Source organism: Dermacentor variabilis, chromosome 6, assembly GCF_050947875.1.
Source record: "Dermacentor variabilis isolate Ectoservices chromosome 6, ASM5094787v1, whole genome shotgun sequence".
NCBI lineage: Eukaryota > Metazoa > Arthropoda > Arachnida > Ixodida > Ixodidae > Dermacentor > Dermacentor variabilis.
Window position 1 is genome coordinate 109,892,263 of NC_134573.1, and position 12,627 is coordinate 109,904,889.

General features: G+C 41.0%; 1 protein-coding gene across 7 annotated transcripts in view; it reads right to left on the minus strand.

Annotated features, from left to right (window-relative positions):
* Positions 1 to 639: 639 nt before the first annotated feature.
* LOC142585013 (cytochrome b5 reductase 4) overlaps positions 640 to 12,627 on the minus strand; it is a 394,784-nt gene continuing 382,796 nt past the window's right edge. For all 7 annotated transcript variants that reach the window (XM_075695435.1, XM_075695437.1, XM_075695440.1 and 4 more), the window contains 4 exons: positions 10,205 to 10,348; positions 7,370 to 7,517; positions 5,802 to 5,888; positions 640 to 2,768 (listed from right to left, as the gene is read on the minus strand). In XM_075695435.1, the coding sequence (XP_075551550.1) occupies positions 2,546 to 2,768; positions 5,802 to 5,888; positions 7,370 to 7,517; positions 10,205 to 10,348 (602 nt within the window). In that variant the 3' untranslated portion in view covers positions 640 to 2,545. The remainder of the gene's footprint in view (positions 2,769 to 5,801; positions 5,889 to 7,369; positions 7,518 to 10,204; positions 10,349 to 12,627) is intronic.

Sequence of the window (12,627 nt, forward strand, 5' to 3'; positions counted from 1 at the left end):
AAGTTTGCACGCCATTCTCCCAGACAAAGCTATTTCATGACTCTTTTATTCCCGATACATCCTTAGAACAGAACCACCTACCCACCTGTTGCCAAACTGACTGATGTACTTGCATTCTTAGAAGCTGTGTCGTTTTTTCCCTGTAACGCTTGTTTCCCACTACATTCTGTACTGCCCTCAGGTCTTGAAGGTAATCAATTACCTAAATAAAATATTTACATGTGCATTATTTTCTGTAAAGTAATTCTGTTGAGTCTTGTCAGTTTCTGACTGGGGGCCACCTAGGACAATGACAGCCTAAATTTATCGTACTATAGCATTCTTTTTTTTTTCACACTTGGCTGTTCAACCTTTGGTGATGCGTCCAATTTGTGTTCAAGCACTGATAATCCCTTTAGCTTGTCATGAAAGGCAACATATCCCCTTTTGAATCATTATATACCAGCGCGTTGTGTCACATTATCCTTAACTTTTTTTTTATATAGAAGTACTGAAGGTATATCAGAACAGATACATACGAGGTGTTTTTCTGGAGTGTGGAAAACTCCACATTTCAGTGCAGTGAATCAGCCTTGTTCGCTCCTGACACAGCAATGCTGTGTTAGCGTAGTGGCTGTGCAATGAAAGACAACAAAAAAGGAACGGGCTTCGAAATATAATTCTGAAATGGTTATAACAGTGCACGTGTGCCACATTCATGTACATCATTGGGTTTGCTGAGCAATGTACAAAAGAAATTCGTTAGGCGATATGAAGTAGTTCTGCCTTTTTGTTGGAAACGTACAGGCATGTGTACAGCACAAGCATATGGCATACAGTACTAGGTGCTGAGCTAAAGATTCTCCTGTCTGAAACAACTGTGTCTGATATGGCAACCATGAAACCTGGTGCAATCACCAGTTTCACTGGTCTCCGGTGACCAGAAGTTTCTTAAGTATTGACTTCTTGGCACATAAGTTCAATTCTGTAATTTCTACGAAAATGACAAAAGAGACATCCAGCTTGTGATGACCGTAAGCAGCAAGACCTACGTGGGTCGGACATATCTGGACTGGAAATGGCAAATGTCTTATCACAAGAAATTGTTGCAGCAGGAAGTTTAACTTTGTGTTTAAATAACTGGCTGTGATTTACAATTGATAATCCAGTGGGGGAAAATGCACAAATGGCTTCACAGTGTGTGCTCTACCACCTACTGCAGTGCATAAGCATCACTAATAAATTGTCGCATAAGGAAAGGGCACTTTGTCGAAACATTTCCTGATAGGTGGACTGTGAAGTTTCATGGTGCAGTTTCTGGTGAAGCTCTGCAGGGTGTCCCATGACCATATGTCTTTGCACTGTACTGGCTTCACAAACAAGTGGGACAGAAATTAAAAACCACTATTTCGACCTCAGGCCTCAGTAACACAACACGAAGCTTTAGCTCTGGACGTCCTAAATAAACACATGGGAATGGAGATATCAATTTTCTCTGCAACTAATGCACCAGTTTTGATGAGGTTTGCTACATATAAAAGAAGAAAGTTAAAATCTACTGACTGCAGGAAGCAGATTTTTAAATATAGGCCATCATCGTTGTACAAAATTGTTGAAAACTGCAATATTGAAAGAAGCTCATATACCAAGGTTACGACTCCAGCTCATTAATAAATAACAGTATCACAATTCTGTAAACTCTGCCTAGTAATAAATAAGGCATCTAACGTGGAGAAAACGGATGTTTTATGCACAACTCTAAATTATACCACTAATGCATGAGGGGGACTTTTGCCAGACCCTCGTAAACATTGGAACCGTTTAACAAAAGCTGTAAGTTTCTGTAGAAAATCAGTCCACTTTAGGTGATCTAGGAAACACAGTTTACAGAAGTGTGATATCTGTTCTTGGTTCAGAGTTATGGATTCGTAAACTTTGTGGTTCAGCTTTCCTTAAACTTACCCATTTTCAAGAACTTTTGTAAAAATTACAAGCTACAAATCAAATTTCTACTTGCAAGAGTCACTTGAACGCAACCTTTTCTCTCAACTGTAACAAATTTCATTCAAGTTTGTCCAGCACGGCTGTCTCATAACAATATTTCTGCATTTTACATGCTATTTGAATAGAGAAATTGCTGTTGGCCTCTGGCTAAAGCTTCCTCTCAAGACAGCTGTGTGCCCTGTTGTGGCAACCTTCTGCAACAACACACGAGCACAGAGAAACACCCGTGCACAGCAGTGAAAATCCACTCAAGCTGGCTTGACCAGCTTTTCAACGATCAGGGCCGCACAAGGCAAACTTCGAACTGTAGCACAATATCTGCAAGGGAACAGGGACCAAGAACTGCCGCATCCGCAAGAGAATTGACATGGAAATAATCAGTAATTTATGCACAACAAAGCAGTTACGTATAAAAATTTTTCTGAATGCCATGATGCAAAATATGGCCGTCACTGCCACTACCTATTTCACGGCACGAGAATCTCAAGCCCAGCAATAATGGCACATTGATGGCGCAGAGATCGTGACCCGGCTCCTTTCTGCACACATTGCCGAGTGTCCTTCAACCGAGAAAAGCGTGCACAGACTTTGAAGGGCACTGTAGGTCTTCCAGGCACTTCAGCGCAGCCTTGGTAAACGGCAGCGGGCCGCAGATGCAAACAAGCAGGGAGTCACTCTGGCGGATGTCCTCAGGAAGCAGGCGCTCCAGCAGTTCACTCCGCACACGGCCTCGGGCGCCTTCCCAAGAATCGTCAGGTTCTGACAGTATGTGCTCAATGTGTAGCCTGTAACAAAGCAATGCACAGGCCGGGCACTTAGATGCGCAAAGTACGATTGATCCCCGTTGTCGCACTGCAGTAAATGCAGTGATGCCAAACATATTCACATGCAAGCATGTCTCAGTTGAGTTCATTATGCAAATTTGCAGTCCAGTAATAAGAAAGCCTGAAGGGCACAGATTAGGACACCTTTGGCTGCCTTAACTATTCTATTGTGTGAAGCAGTTAATGACACGACATCATGATGAAGAAGATTGGGGAATGACTGGGCTCGTTGGTACACATTACAGCTAAATAGATGTCAGACAGCCCCTTGTCTGTGCCATCTGTTTGTCTACTCCTTGTGCTATTACTCTATTTAGCTATAGCATATACTACCAGGGTTATAGCTCAAACTCGTTTTCCTAGAACATCACTGATTTGTGCAGTAAAGCATTATATTTGTGCACAACTAAAACATGATTTAAATTTCATTTCCACTTATTCTGCAAAAAAGTTTGGAAGGAAGAGCAGGTGGAAAAGCTACAATTGTAGCTTGAGGGGAACCTGGCCACCTCCTACAGAGCAGATAAGCCTAAGGACACAAGCACACCTATCTACAGAACACCAATTGCAATGGAATAAACAAATGCATACACAATATAACTTGTACACGCACATAACATATTGCTTTACTTGAAGAAGAGCACAAAATTACCACATGACTGCACTGGAGTGTCATTGCCCTTGAAGGGGCAATGCGAGAAGCAGCACCACATGCCACAAGCTTTTGAAAAATCGCCTGATAATATTTTACACAACAAATCACAATGAACAATGTGCAAGTAGGCTTTAGTAAAGTGTTGAAATAATTGTATCAAGCCACATACTAAAAGTGCATGACATAGGCTGGTCAGTGTGGAAGCCCTGCGCATTCGGAAAGAATCCTAAAGGCAGCACCTGTTTTGAAATCTCCCCAACAACATCTGCTAAGGAACACACTATAGCATTTCAAACAAGTTGCATAAGTAAGGCTTTCTGAAAAAAAAACATAGTTTGAATGCCAATGCACGTCGCCACACCTCTGAGAACGAACTTCTTGAAACAAGTGCTAGCCTGAGCATATCAATTCTGAAGCCACTCGCAGGCATTTCACAGTAACCCACAGAGAGCACTTTTTGTATTTGGACATGCCATCACAGGTTCAATTATTATAATTTTACAGTGCTCAAGGACACGAGCACTGTAAAAGCCCACAGCATGTATGCTCAATGTTAGCAAGGTTATTAAGTTCATGCTGACAACAAATCAAATGACATCACTTGAGATTTGTAGGTGGCAGAGGTAGGTTATACATCAATGCCACACTTTCCTTTCAAAATGATCAGGTCAAATATGCAGAATGCCAGCAGAAGCAGATGACCCATTTCAAGGACTCACCAGACATGCCCCATATATATGTCCAGAGTGAACCACGAAGCCTTCCAGAATTCCCTCGTGGACCCCTAGGGTTTGCAGATTGCAGCTTGAGAAACAGTGACCATTCATTATTTTTTCCCCAGGTGGCTAATTGATTCGTGGAGTTTAAAGGGGATCTGAAACACTTTTCTATCTAATCATAAGATGGCTTCGCTATTAAAGGATGTCATCTTATAAATATTATACTGAAAATTTTTTTAGTCCTTCATGAATAAATAAATAAAAATGAATAGCTATAAATAGAATTATTGCACCGATATGCAGCTTTCTCTCTCTTTTCGTCTCTGATAGTGCATTGGAAGCTACACTGTGGAGAATCAAAGGGGTCAAATGCTCACCCAAAAGATGAGTGTCTAGGTGACGAAAGAGCCAATCATGGCACTATGTGGCTTTCTCAGAGGCCATAAGCAGCAGACGCAGCTACACATAACTCATTATGCAAAAAAGAGGTGAGGCGTGCAGACAGGACACAAGAGTAGAGAAGTGAACAACACATCATGTTGTTCACTTCTTACTCTTGTGTTCTGTCTGCACGCCTCACCTCTTTTTTGCATTATGAATCCTTACCAACTAGCTCAGCTTTCTGTCGTTCTACACATAACTGCCGTGCGCAGACTGGCAGCGCAATGATGAAATGATTTTTTTGCTTGTTGTGATTGCAGATACTATATATACAGTGTAATCTCGACAAACGGAAATTGCTTAAACAGAACTGCCCCTTAAACCGAGCATCATCCTCATGGTTGGCTGTTTTGTATTCATGTAATTGTATTCAGATTTGTCTCCCGGTAAATGGAACTCCTGATAAACGGAGCTGATTTGCCTGGCCCCTTGAGCGTCCGTTTAGAGAGAGTCCACTGTAAAAGTTTCATTTACCTAACTTGAAATCAGCAATTAGGTATTACTGAGAATGTTCTCATGATCACGAAATCAGCCAATATCTATTGGTGTGTCAAGCTGCTTGCGATGACGGTGCATGACAACATTGGACAAGCGAGAGCAAGCAGGTTTTCACTGTTTTCAACACGAGATTGTAAATCCCTTGTTGTATGCAGTGTAATAATATTTGGTTCACATGTTCACAGGAGCCTCTTGTACATGCAGATTGGCAACATTTCTTTTACTATGCTATAAAAGTGTTTCAGGGCCCCTTTAATGTCTCAAAGTAATAAAGGGGCTATGAGAACTGATGTAAAAGAGGGCTCTCAATCAAGTTTATCTACCTGGAGTTTATTAAATTGCCAATCAGAGTGCAGCCAGGATTCAAACCCATGAATTCATTCTCACAACAAAAGCCACAGCCATTCTAGGAAACCGTTTCTTATTGTGTAATGCCACGACAAACTTTGAAGTCCTTCACATAAGCCACGGAATGAATTTCCCGAAGAGTGGATTCATTTACATGAACCCAAAAAAACATAACTTGTACAACTATCTAATAGGATATGTTACACTTTGTTGAATAATTTACCTTCAGCCATCTGTGTTTTATGAGGCACGATAGTGATCCTCACTCAGCAGGACAGGGACGGGTGAGGTGAGGGTTCATCTCTGCGTTGTGAGGTGAAAGAAACAGCTTACCGATTGTGTCCCTCCTGTAGTCGATCCAACTCCTCTTTCCAAATGATGTCTCTCACAGTCTTGTTGAATGTCATCAGCTTTATGTTACTGAGGAAAGTGAAACAAAGAAGCCAAACACATGGTACTACAGTAATTGCAAACACAGACACAACACGCTGTCAAAAGCTTGAAATCGCACATTAAAGAAAATGCGAGAACTTCACTGGAACTCACATCAACAAAGCCCATATTATTAACCCCTATACAAACATACTTGCAAACTTATTGCAGCGGTCTGATAAATGAAAATAAGCCATTACAACGAATTTCGCTTTTTGCGCACGCTTCCTTGTGTTTTTATGCAATGTAAGAAATGTGTGGCATCCTTAGAAAATCTGATAACTGCTAAACAAATCTGCTGTATGCAAAGCTTTGCTCGAAATACAGTATCGTCCCACCAATTGCACAGCTTGTACTTTGTGAGTAATGCCACGGTGTTCTGCATGATTGCTCACTGGAATGGCATGCTGGCTACCACTGTGTGATATTGCAGCATCTACAGTAATGGCAAATTGGTCATGTGAGGCTCTGTGCAAATTGAAGCAAGCATGGCGAAGGCTCATGAAAGGCTAGTGAGGCAATCACAAGGCAGTTGTCTTATTAAGGCCAAAGTTCAACGGGCAGAATTTGGTGTTACCTGCTGGCACATGTGACTTCAATTCAAGTGCTAGGCAGTTCATTCAGGTTCATAAGTTAAGTCATTAGACCGTGTCTTGACTATGCTAATGGCACTCACTGCTGCTGAATCACAGACCCTACCAAGAAGTCAAGTTGGCTTGACTACTAAAGCCTGCACCTTTCATTTAAGCATTTCAGGTGTATAAGCCAATTGCAAACAATGTAGTTCAGTACTGTCTTGCTTGGTTACATGTGTGAATACCTGTTACAAGAGACCTGATTTATAGCAATCACTCCCTTTATTGATGTTTTTTTTTTTTGTGTGTCCTAGCCATGTTGTGCCGACTTGATGTACAGCTGGCCACAAAAGTTTACGACCATGGGATCTCGGAAAACGTTCAATTCCCAAGCAGCCTGTAGCAGTAGCCAACAAACATGTATACGGCAAAGTTGTTAGCACATTCTAGTCGAGGCTGCAAATGCAAATGCCAGGCTGCATTGTGAAGTTGCAGAGATATACAGCTTTTTCTCCGATTTCATGGTCCATAATATCTTGTGGCCGGGGGTACATGCAAGGCTTAGAGGCCATCACGAGGTTTAGCATTGTCTTAGCAGTGCCTGAAAATGACCACTTTGAAAACTCCAGCCTAGAGGCGGCTTTTTCAAAGTGTGCACCAATTCACTGAGATTAATTCACAGCATCTAGATACCATTTGCTCCATTTACATCATTTGATTCACGAAGCTGAAGGCTAGTATTACAGGGATGCTCCCTTTACATCAATAACTGGCAGTGCCAAATTGGATTTACTTTTTGACGGAATGTACCCTTCATTTCAAATCATCCAAACATGCAACAGAAACATTAGTGTTTCCTGTACTCCTAAGCATGATAGACGAAAGTGCTCTCACATTTGCCTGGAGACAAAGAGGCCCCAATGCAGCAGTCGCACCATGGGTGTGAAGCCTGTTCCAGCAGCAAGGAGGACGAGGTTCTGACACTTCTCCAAGGTCGACAGCTCAAAGTCACCTTCCGTGTCCTTCATGTCCACCTTGTCACCTGGGCCGGGTAAACAAGAGAAGAAAATAGCCAATCTTGTGTATTCACACATGCTGCTAGCTATCCCAACAGTTTCACATAACTGAAGTGATCATTCAGAAAAGCAATACTATGGAAGAGGTTCAGTGAGTCAATAAGCAGATTTATGCCTTAACTCAGTAATGGTGAATGTCAGTAATGGTGAAGAAATAGACACTGCCAAAGGCACGAGTTAAAAATCCAGCTTTTTATTGGGCAAACTTGTACCTAGAAAAGCAAGCAACACTCGAAGCACACTGAAAGTGGAGAGCACAGCCACTGGTCATTGGATTCTACGGGCCAAGTCTGTCTACTGTTTATACAAGTTTCTCTGTACATTCCAGAGTAGCCTTTGATGCTCACACATACATTTGAGAATGTGGACATGATTTGGATCACACACAGGCAATATGATTATACAAGTCTCTCTTTAGCTTAAAAGTTGGAAACAACATAAGGAGGGACATGAGTCTCAGAGACAAAAAATGACACAAAAATGTATATTTTTCATTTCTGTAAGTTTTTCCTACAAAATGTGGCAAATCTGCTGGAAATAACCTAACTCAAAGCGCCTTGTCGTTGAGAAACAATGCTATAGATATACACTTTGCAATGCTAAGTTTCACCCATGAAAGCACTGAAAATGACCCATTTTGTACCGTTTGAAATTCCAAGACCACTTAGCAGAGCCAGGCCATCTTAATCTCATATGAAAGGGCATCTTTCGGGTTTGGTTTCCTGTCAAAAACAAACCTTCAATGCTGCTTCAGAACGGACCTATCTGGTATTGTAGCTTGAAATGTAATTATTGTTGTAATTTTGCATGTTCCTCAAAAAAATTATTTTTTGCAAATCAGAAATTTTGGGAGTAGCAGTGCCTCTCTGCTACTCATTTAATTCTATTTTTCTTTGTCTGAATTCTAGAGAGTCTTAGAGTGCAGAACCACTAAGGTATAGTGTTGCAGAACATTGCAACATTTTGAAGTCTTGTACAAATCACCAACAAAAAATCATACCTGCAAGGCTGCAACTTTAGAATTTTATAACTTCGTCTACAATATAGATAAAAACATTAAAATGCCATGTTGAACTCTTTCGATATTCAGAAACATGCCTGCTTAATCTTACCCCTCTTGCTGCACATTTTTTACAACTTGCCTCCCAAATTTATGACTAAAATTTCGTTCAACTTTTCATAGTATTGACCTGGAGAAAAGCTTATTGCGTATTGTAATTGCATATGCTAGAATAATGGTTCAGAATTGCAATTAATAAAGAAAATAGTAACGTTGAAAATGTTCCGAATACATTTCACAAGACATCTGCAATGCAAGATAATTTAATGTATGTGAAATTATTGAGAAGGGAAAAAACTACTTTTTTCCTTTTGTTGTTCATAATTACCATGATTTACACTTGGCAAGTTAATTAAACAGATAGGCATTCTCCTAGCACACATTCAGAACTGAAATATTTTTTAGAGCTTAGCCATGGTGCAGACAAATGAAATTCATACAAAATTTCAATATGTTTTATCTTCTCAAGCAATGCCAAATCTCTCTATATATAGTATGAAAGAAATGTGACAAAAATAGATTTCCAATGGGCAGAACTGTTACCTCAAGGGGGTAAGTATATATGTACTTCTACATTTGTAATGCGTACCATTTTTTAAAATTTTTTGGCTTTTGATCAAGTACTGTCTATCAATGTCTTAGTTCTTGCACAAGCCAGACACAATAAAAACATCAGTTGTGCCATTGCCAGCATGTCACTGTCAAATATACATGACGCAGGTGGTGGTACATTTAAAAACTGTAGCACCTACCCCCCCCCCCCCCCTTGGACCAAAACCTATGATGCACTGAGGTTTATCAGCAGCATCATTAGATTTGAAGACGTGCAATCACACTGTACATATCATCACTATCATTGCTTATTTGTGTCTTCATTTATGGGCAGTGGTTTTCCGAATGAATAGTTCCAAATTTCACAGTTCTTCCTTTATTAAAGTTTTGCATCCATCCATCCATTCACAGGCTTCACAGGCTTCACATTCACAGTCACTTTATTGTGACAATTTGATGAGATAAAAAAACAAAGCATCTCATTAATATCTCTCCTTTCTTTTTTCGTTCTACAATAGATGTAATTGAGTTCATAGGTTTTTTTTTTTAATAAACACTTCAACAACAGCATTGAACATTGACCTGTCATATGTACACTGATCAGGTTTCTTTTGTCATTCATGTCTTGTTAACAATTTCATTTCCTTGCATGTGCAAAACTGATGCTTTAGTAGGAAGAGCTCTTCTCTTACTTCAGCCTGTTACGTTAGTGTCTCATCTACCTTTGGCCTTTCTTCTGCATAGAGAAGCAGGCCATACAGCTCCTCTAGCCGGCATTTCTTCTTTTCCTTCATTAAACAACTCTCTCTCTCTTTGCATGCTCAACCAAATGAAAAAGAAATAGAAAGAGTGCAGACAATGGCATCACCATTACTCAACTGAAAATTTGATTCCTTTCGATGGATGTGATCGTCGAAATGCAGCATGAAATAAGGTGTAGATTTCCGTGATTTTCGAAATGCTGTGCAGTCATAATACGTAACTCACAATTTGCTCATGTGCAAAAATGCACCGGAATAGCAGACAGAGCTCGCCACATACCGATCTCGAGGCTGTTCAGCACGGGAGTCAGGGCCCCTTCAGAATAGACCTTGATCATCAGGTGCACCGTCTTCCCATCAGAGCCGGCCTCTTCAGCCTTCAGCGCAGGGATGACTGGGGTGTAACTCCGAGATATTCGCATTCCTTAATTTAAATTGGCCAAGAAAAGAAAACGAACCTCAGATCTCGGCAACTTCATAAGACTCATGCATCAATGGCAGTGTCAGCTTTGCCTCCATGCAGTCCTACTTGCTCCTGAGAGATGATATATAAGGCAAGTCATGCAGAGTACCATTATTTCCTGAACCGACCGACGTTATATAAAACTCCTTACAACACGCTCGCCTAAGTGAGAGTTTTGTTATTATTTTCTCGTAGTTGGGCAACAAATATTTAAAGAAGAATTATTATTTTTATTTGTCTGTTACCTCAAAGGCCCCTTGTGAAGAGCTATTACATAAGAGTTGGGTCGAATTTACAAACTAATTCTTTAGATACAGTTCTTTAAAAGGGCCAAGACAACAAATTTTCGGAATTGCATTTAGAAATGTACATGTCCCGCAGCAAGCTGGCAAATTTTGAATACATTTGGTGTGGCAGAAATGTGGTACAAGAATTTTGTTTGGTATCACAGTCAAACCACACAGCAGTCTGGCAAGGCTAGCAGGCGATGAAATGAAATCGCACAGAACGCGACGGCTCCCTTGAGGTAACAAAAGGTAATCTTAAAGGCCATGCTTTTGCGGACTGCAAGTGCCATTATGTTAGGATTGCCGTGTACAGTTTTGTCTTTGCATGTACATTTAGGCAGTTAGTGCAAGATAATTCTTATGAGTGTTCTCTAGTTTGTGCAGCTTTTATCGCAGCAACAAAAGAATTACAGGCATAACTGAATGGCCCCTGCTGCGCCACTGGGTGCCGGAGCATGCGGAGCAAGATGTCTGATGCGGTTTCAGAATGTTTCTGAGCAGACAGCACAGCGAGCCCAGCACCGACGTCACACAAACCGTGCCAAAAAGGCAGTCACCCTTCTTGAGAGGAGCTTAGAGTTAGCGCTTTCAAATTTAAATTTCAAGTTAAAGTGTGTGCTGAGAGCCCAGTTTTTTGGTGTATACAGTCGACTCTCGTTACAATGGACCCCGATAATCTGCCAAAACGGTCCGTTTTGTCCAAAGTCCGTAAAATCCGAAACGCCTCACTTCGAAACTTTCGTCGCGATGTCTAACAACCTTATTGCAAAGAGTGAGTGAGAAACACAAAAAAAGTTGCAGTTTTGCCCGAAAGACGAAGCATCAATTGCGATAGCAAATTAAGCAGGGTAAGCGCGGCAGCAGCAGTGAGCGAATTGACCTTCGTGCTGTCTCTCGCTTCAACGCGAACTAAACATCAAAAGCACAGTGCATACGAAGCTACCGGCACTGGGTATACTTTGTTCACATCGCAGACTGCTTTCAAGATACAGCAACCATGCAGGACAGCACTATGTCCACATTGCAGAGTGCTTTCAAGATACGGTGGCCGCGCCGTAAGTAACAGCCGCCGGATTAGAACTCCTTCTCTCTCACCTCTCACCCACCCCCCGTGCCTTGTACTATGAATAAATCTGTCAAAGTCACATAATTTTATTCCAAGGTGCATGCTCTTGAAAGAAAGCAAAGGTGTTAAAGAGCTACCTTCCGCAGTTTCTGGTGAGTTCTGACAATTAAAGAGCAATTAGATTTTTATTGCAGTGTACAGTTAGTAATCTCAAATTTTTTTCGTAGAAAGGTTTAAATCACCGGTCCAAACAACATGTACAAGTTAAGCACTATTTGCTGGCATAATGAGGAGTGAAAAACTGCAGCATCCCCACAGCTGACAGAATACTACACATCAAGCATCCTGCTAACCATGGTAGTGCCTTCAGTGAAGCGGTTATGTACAGCACTCAACAGTCTAGAGAGAACTGGAGTAACATTGGAAAACCAACAGGATCAAATGATCCACAGTTCGATCTCCATCTTTTTTTTTATTGGCGCTACTGGACAGAATTGTCAAAAAGAATTTGTCTCTGGACACCGTGACCGAAAGGGATATATAGTCAGTGTAGTTATTAATGGCAGCTTTTGCGATTAGCCAATCAACTGCTAAAGATTCCAACCACTACAGAGGTACAAAAATGACTGCCTGGTTTCTGCAAAGTTTTTTTGTGACACACTTTTTCAATTTTCTGGGGCAACCATTTAAATAAAGTAGATTTGCCTGACACAGCACAGAGGAATGAACCTTCAGAGGCCAAGACAAAAGAGATACTATGTGCCAGAATTCCTAGTACCAACTTATGCATTAAAACAGAGCAATCATTGCTGTCTCATCATAGCTGTTTCTAGTAGTTCCTACCATGATATAAGAACACAGAAATTTGACAATAGTTGGAACCAAAC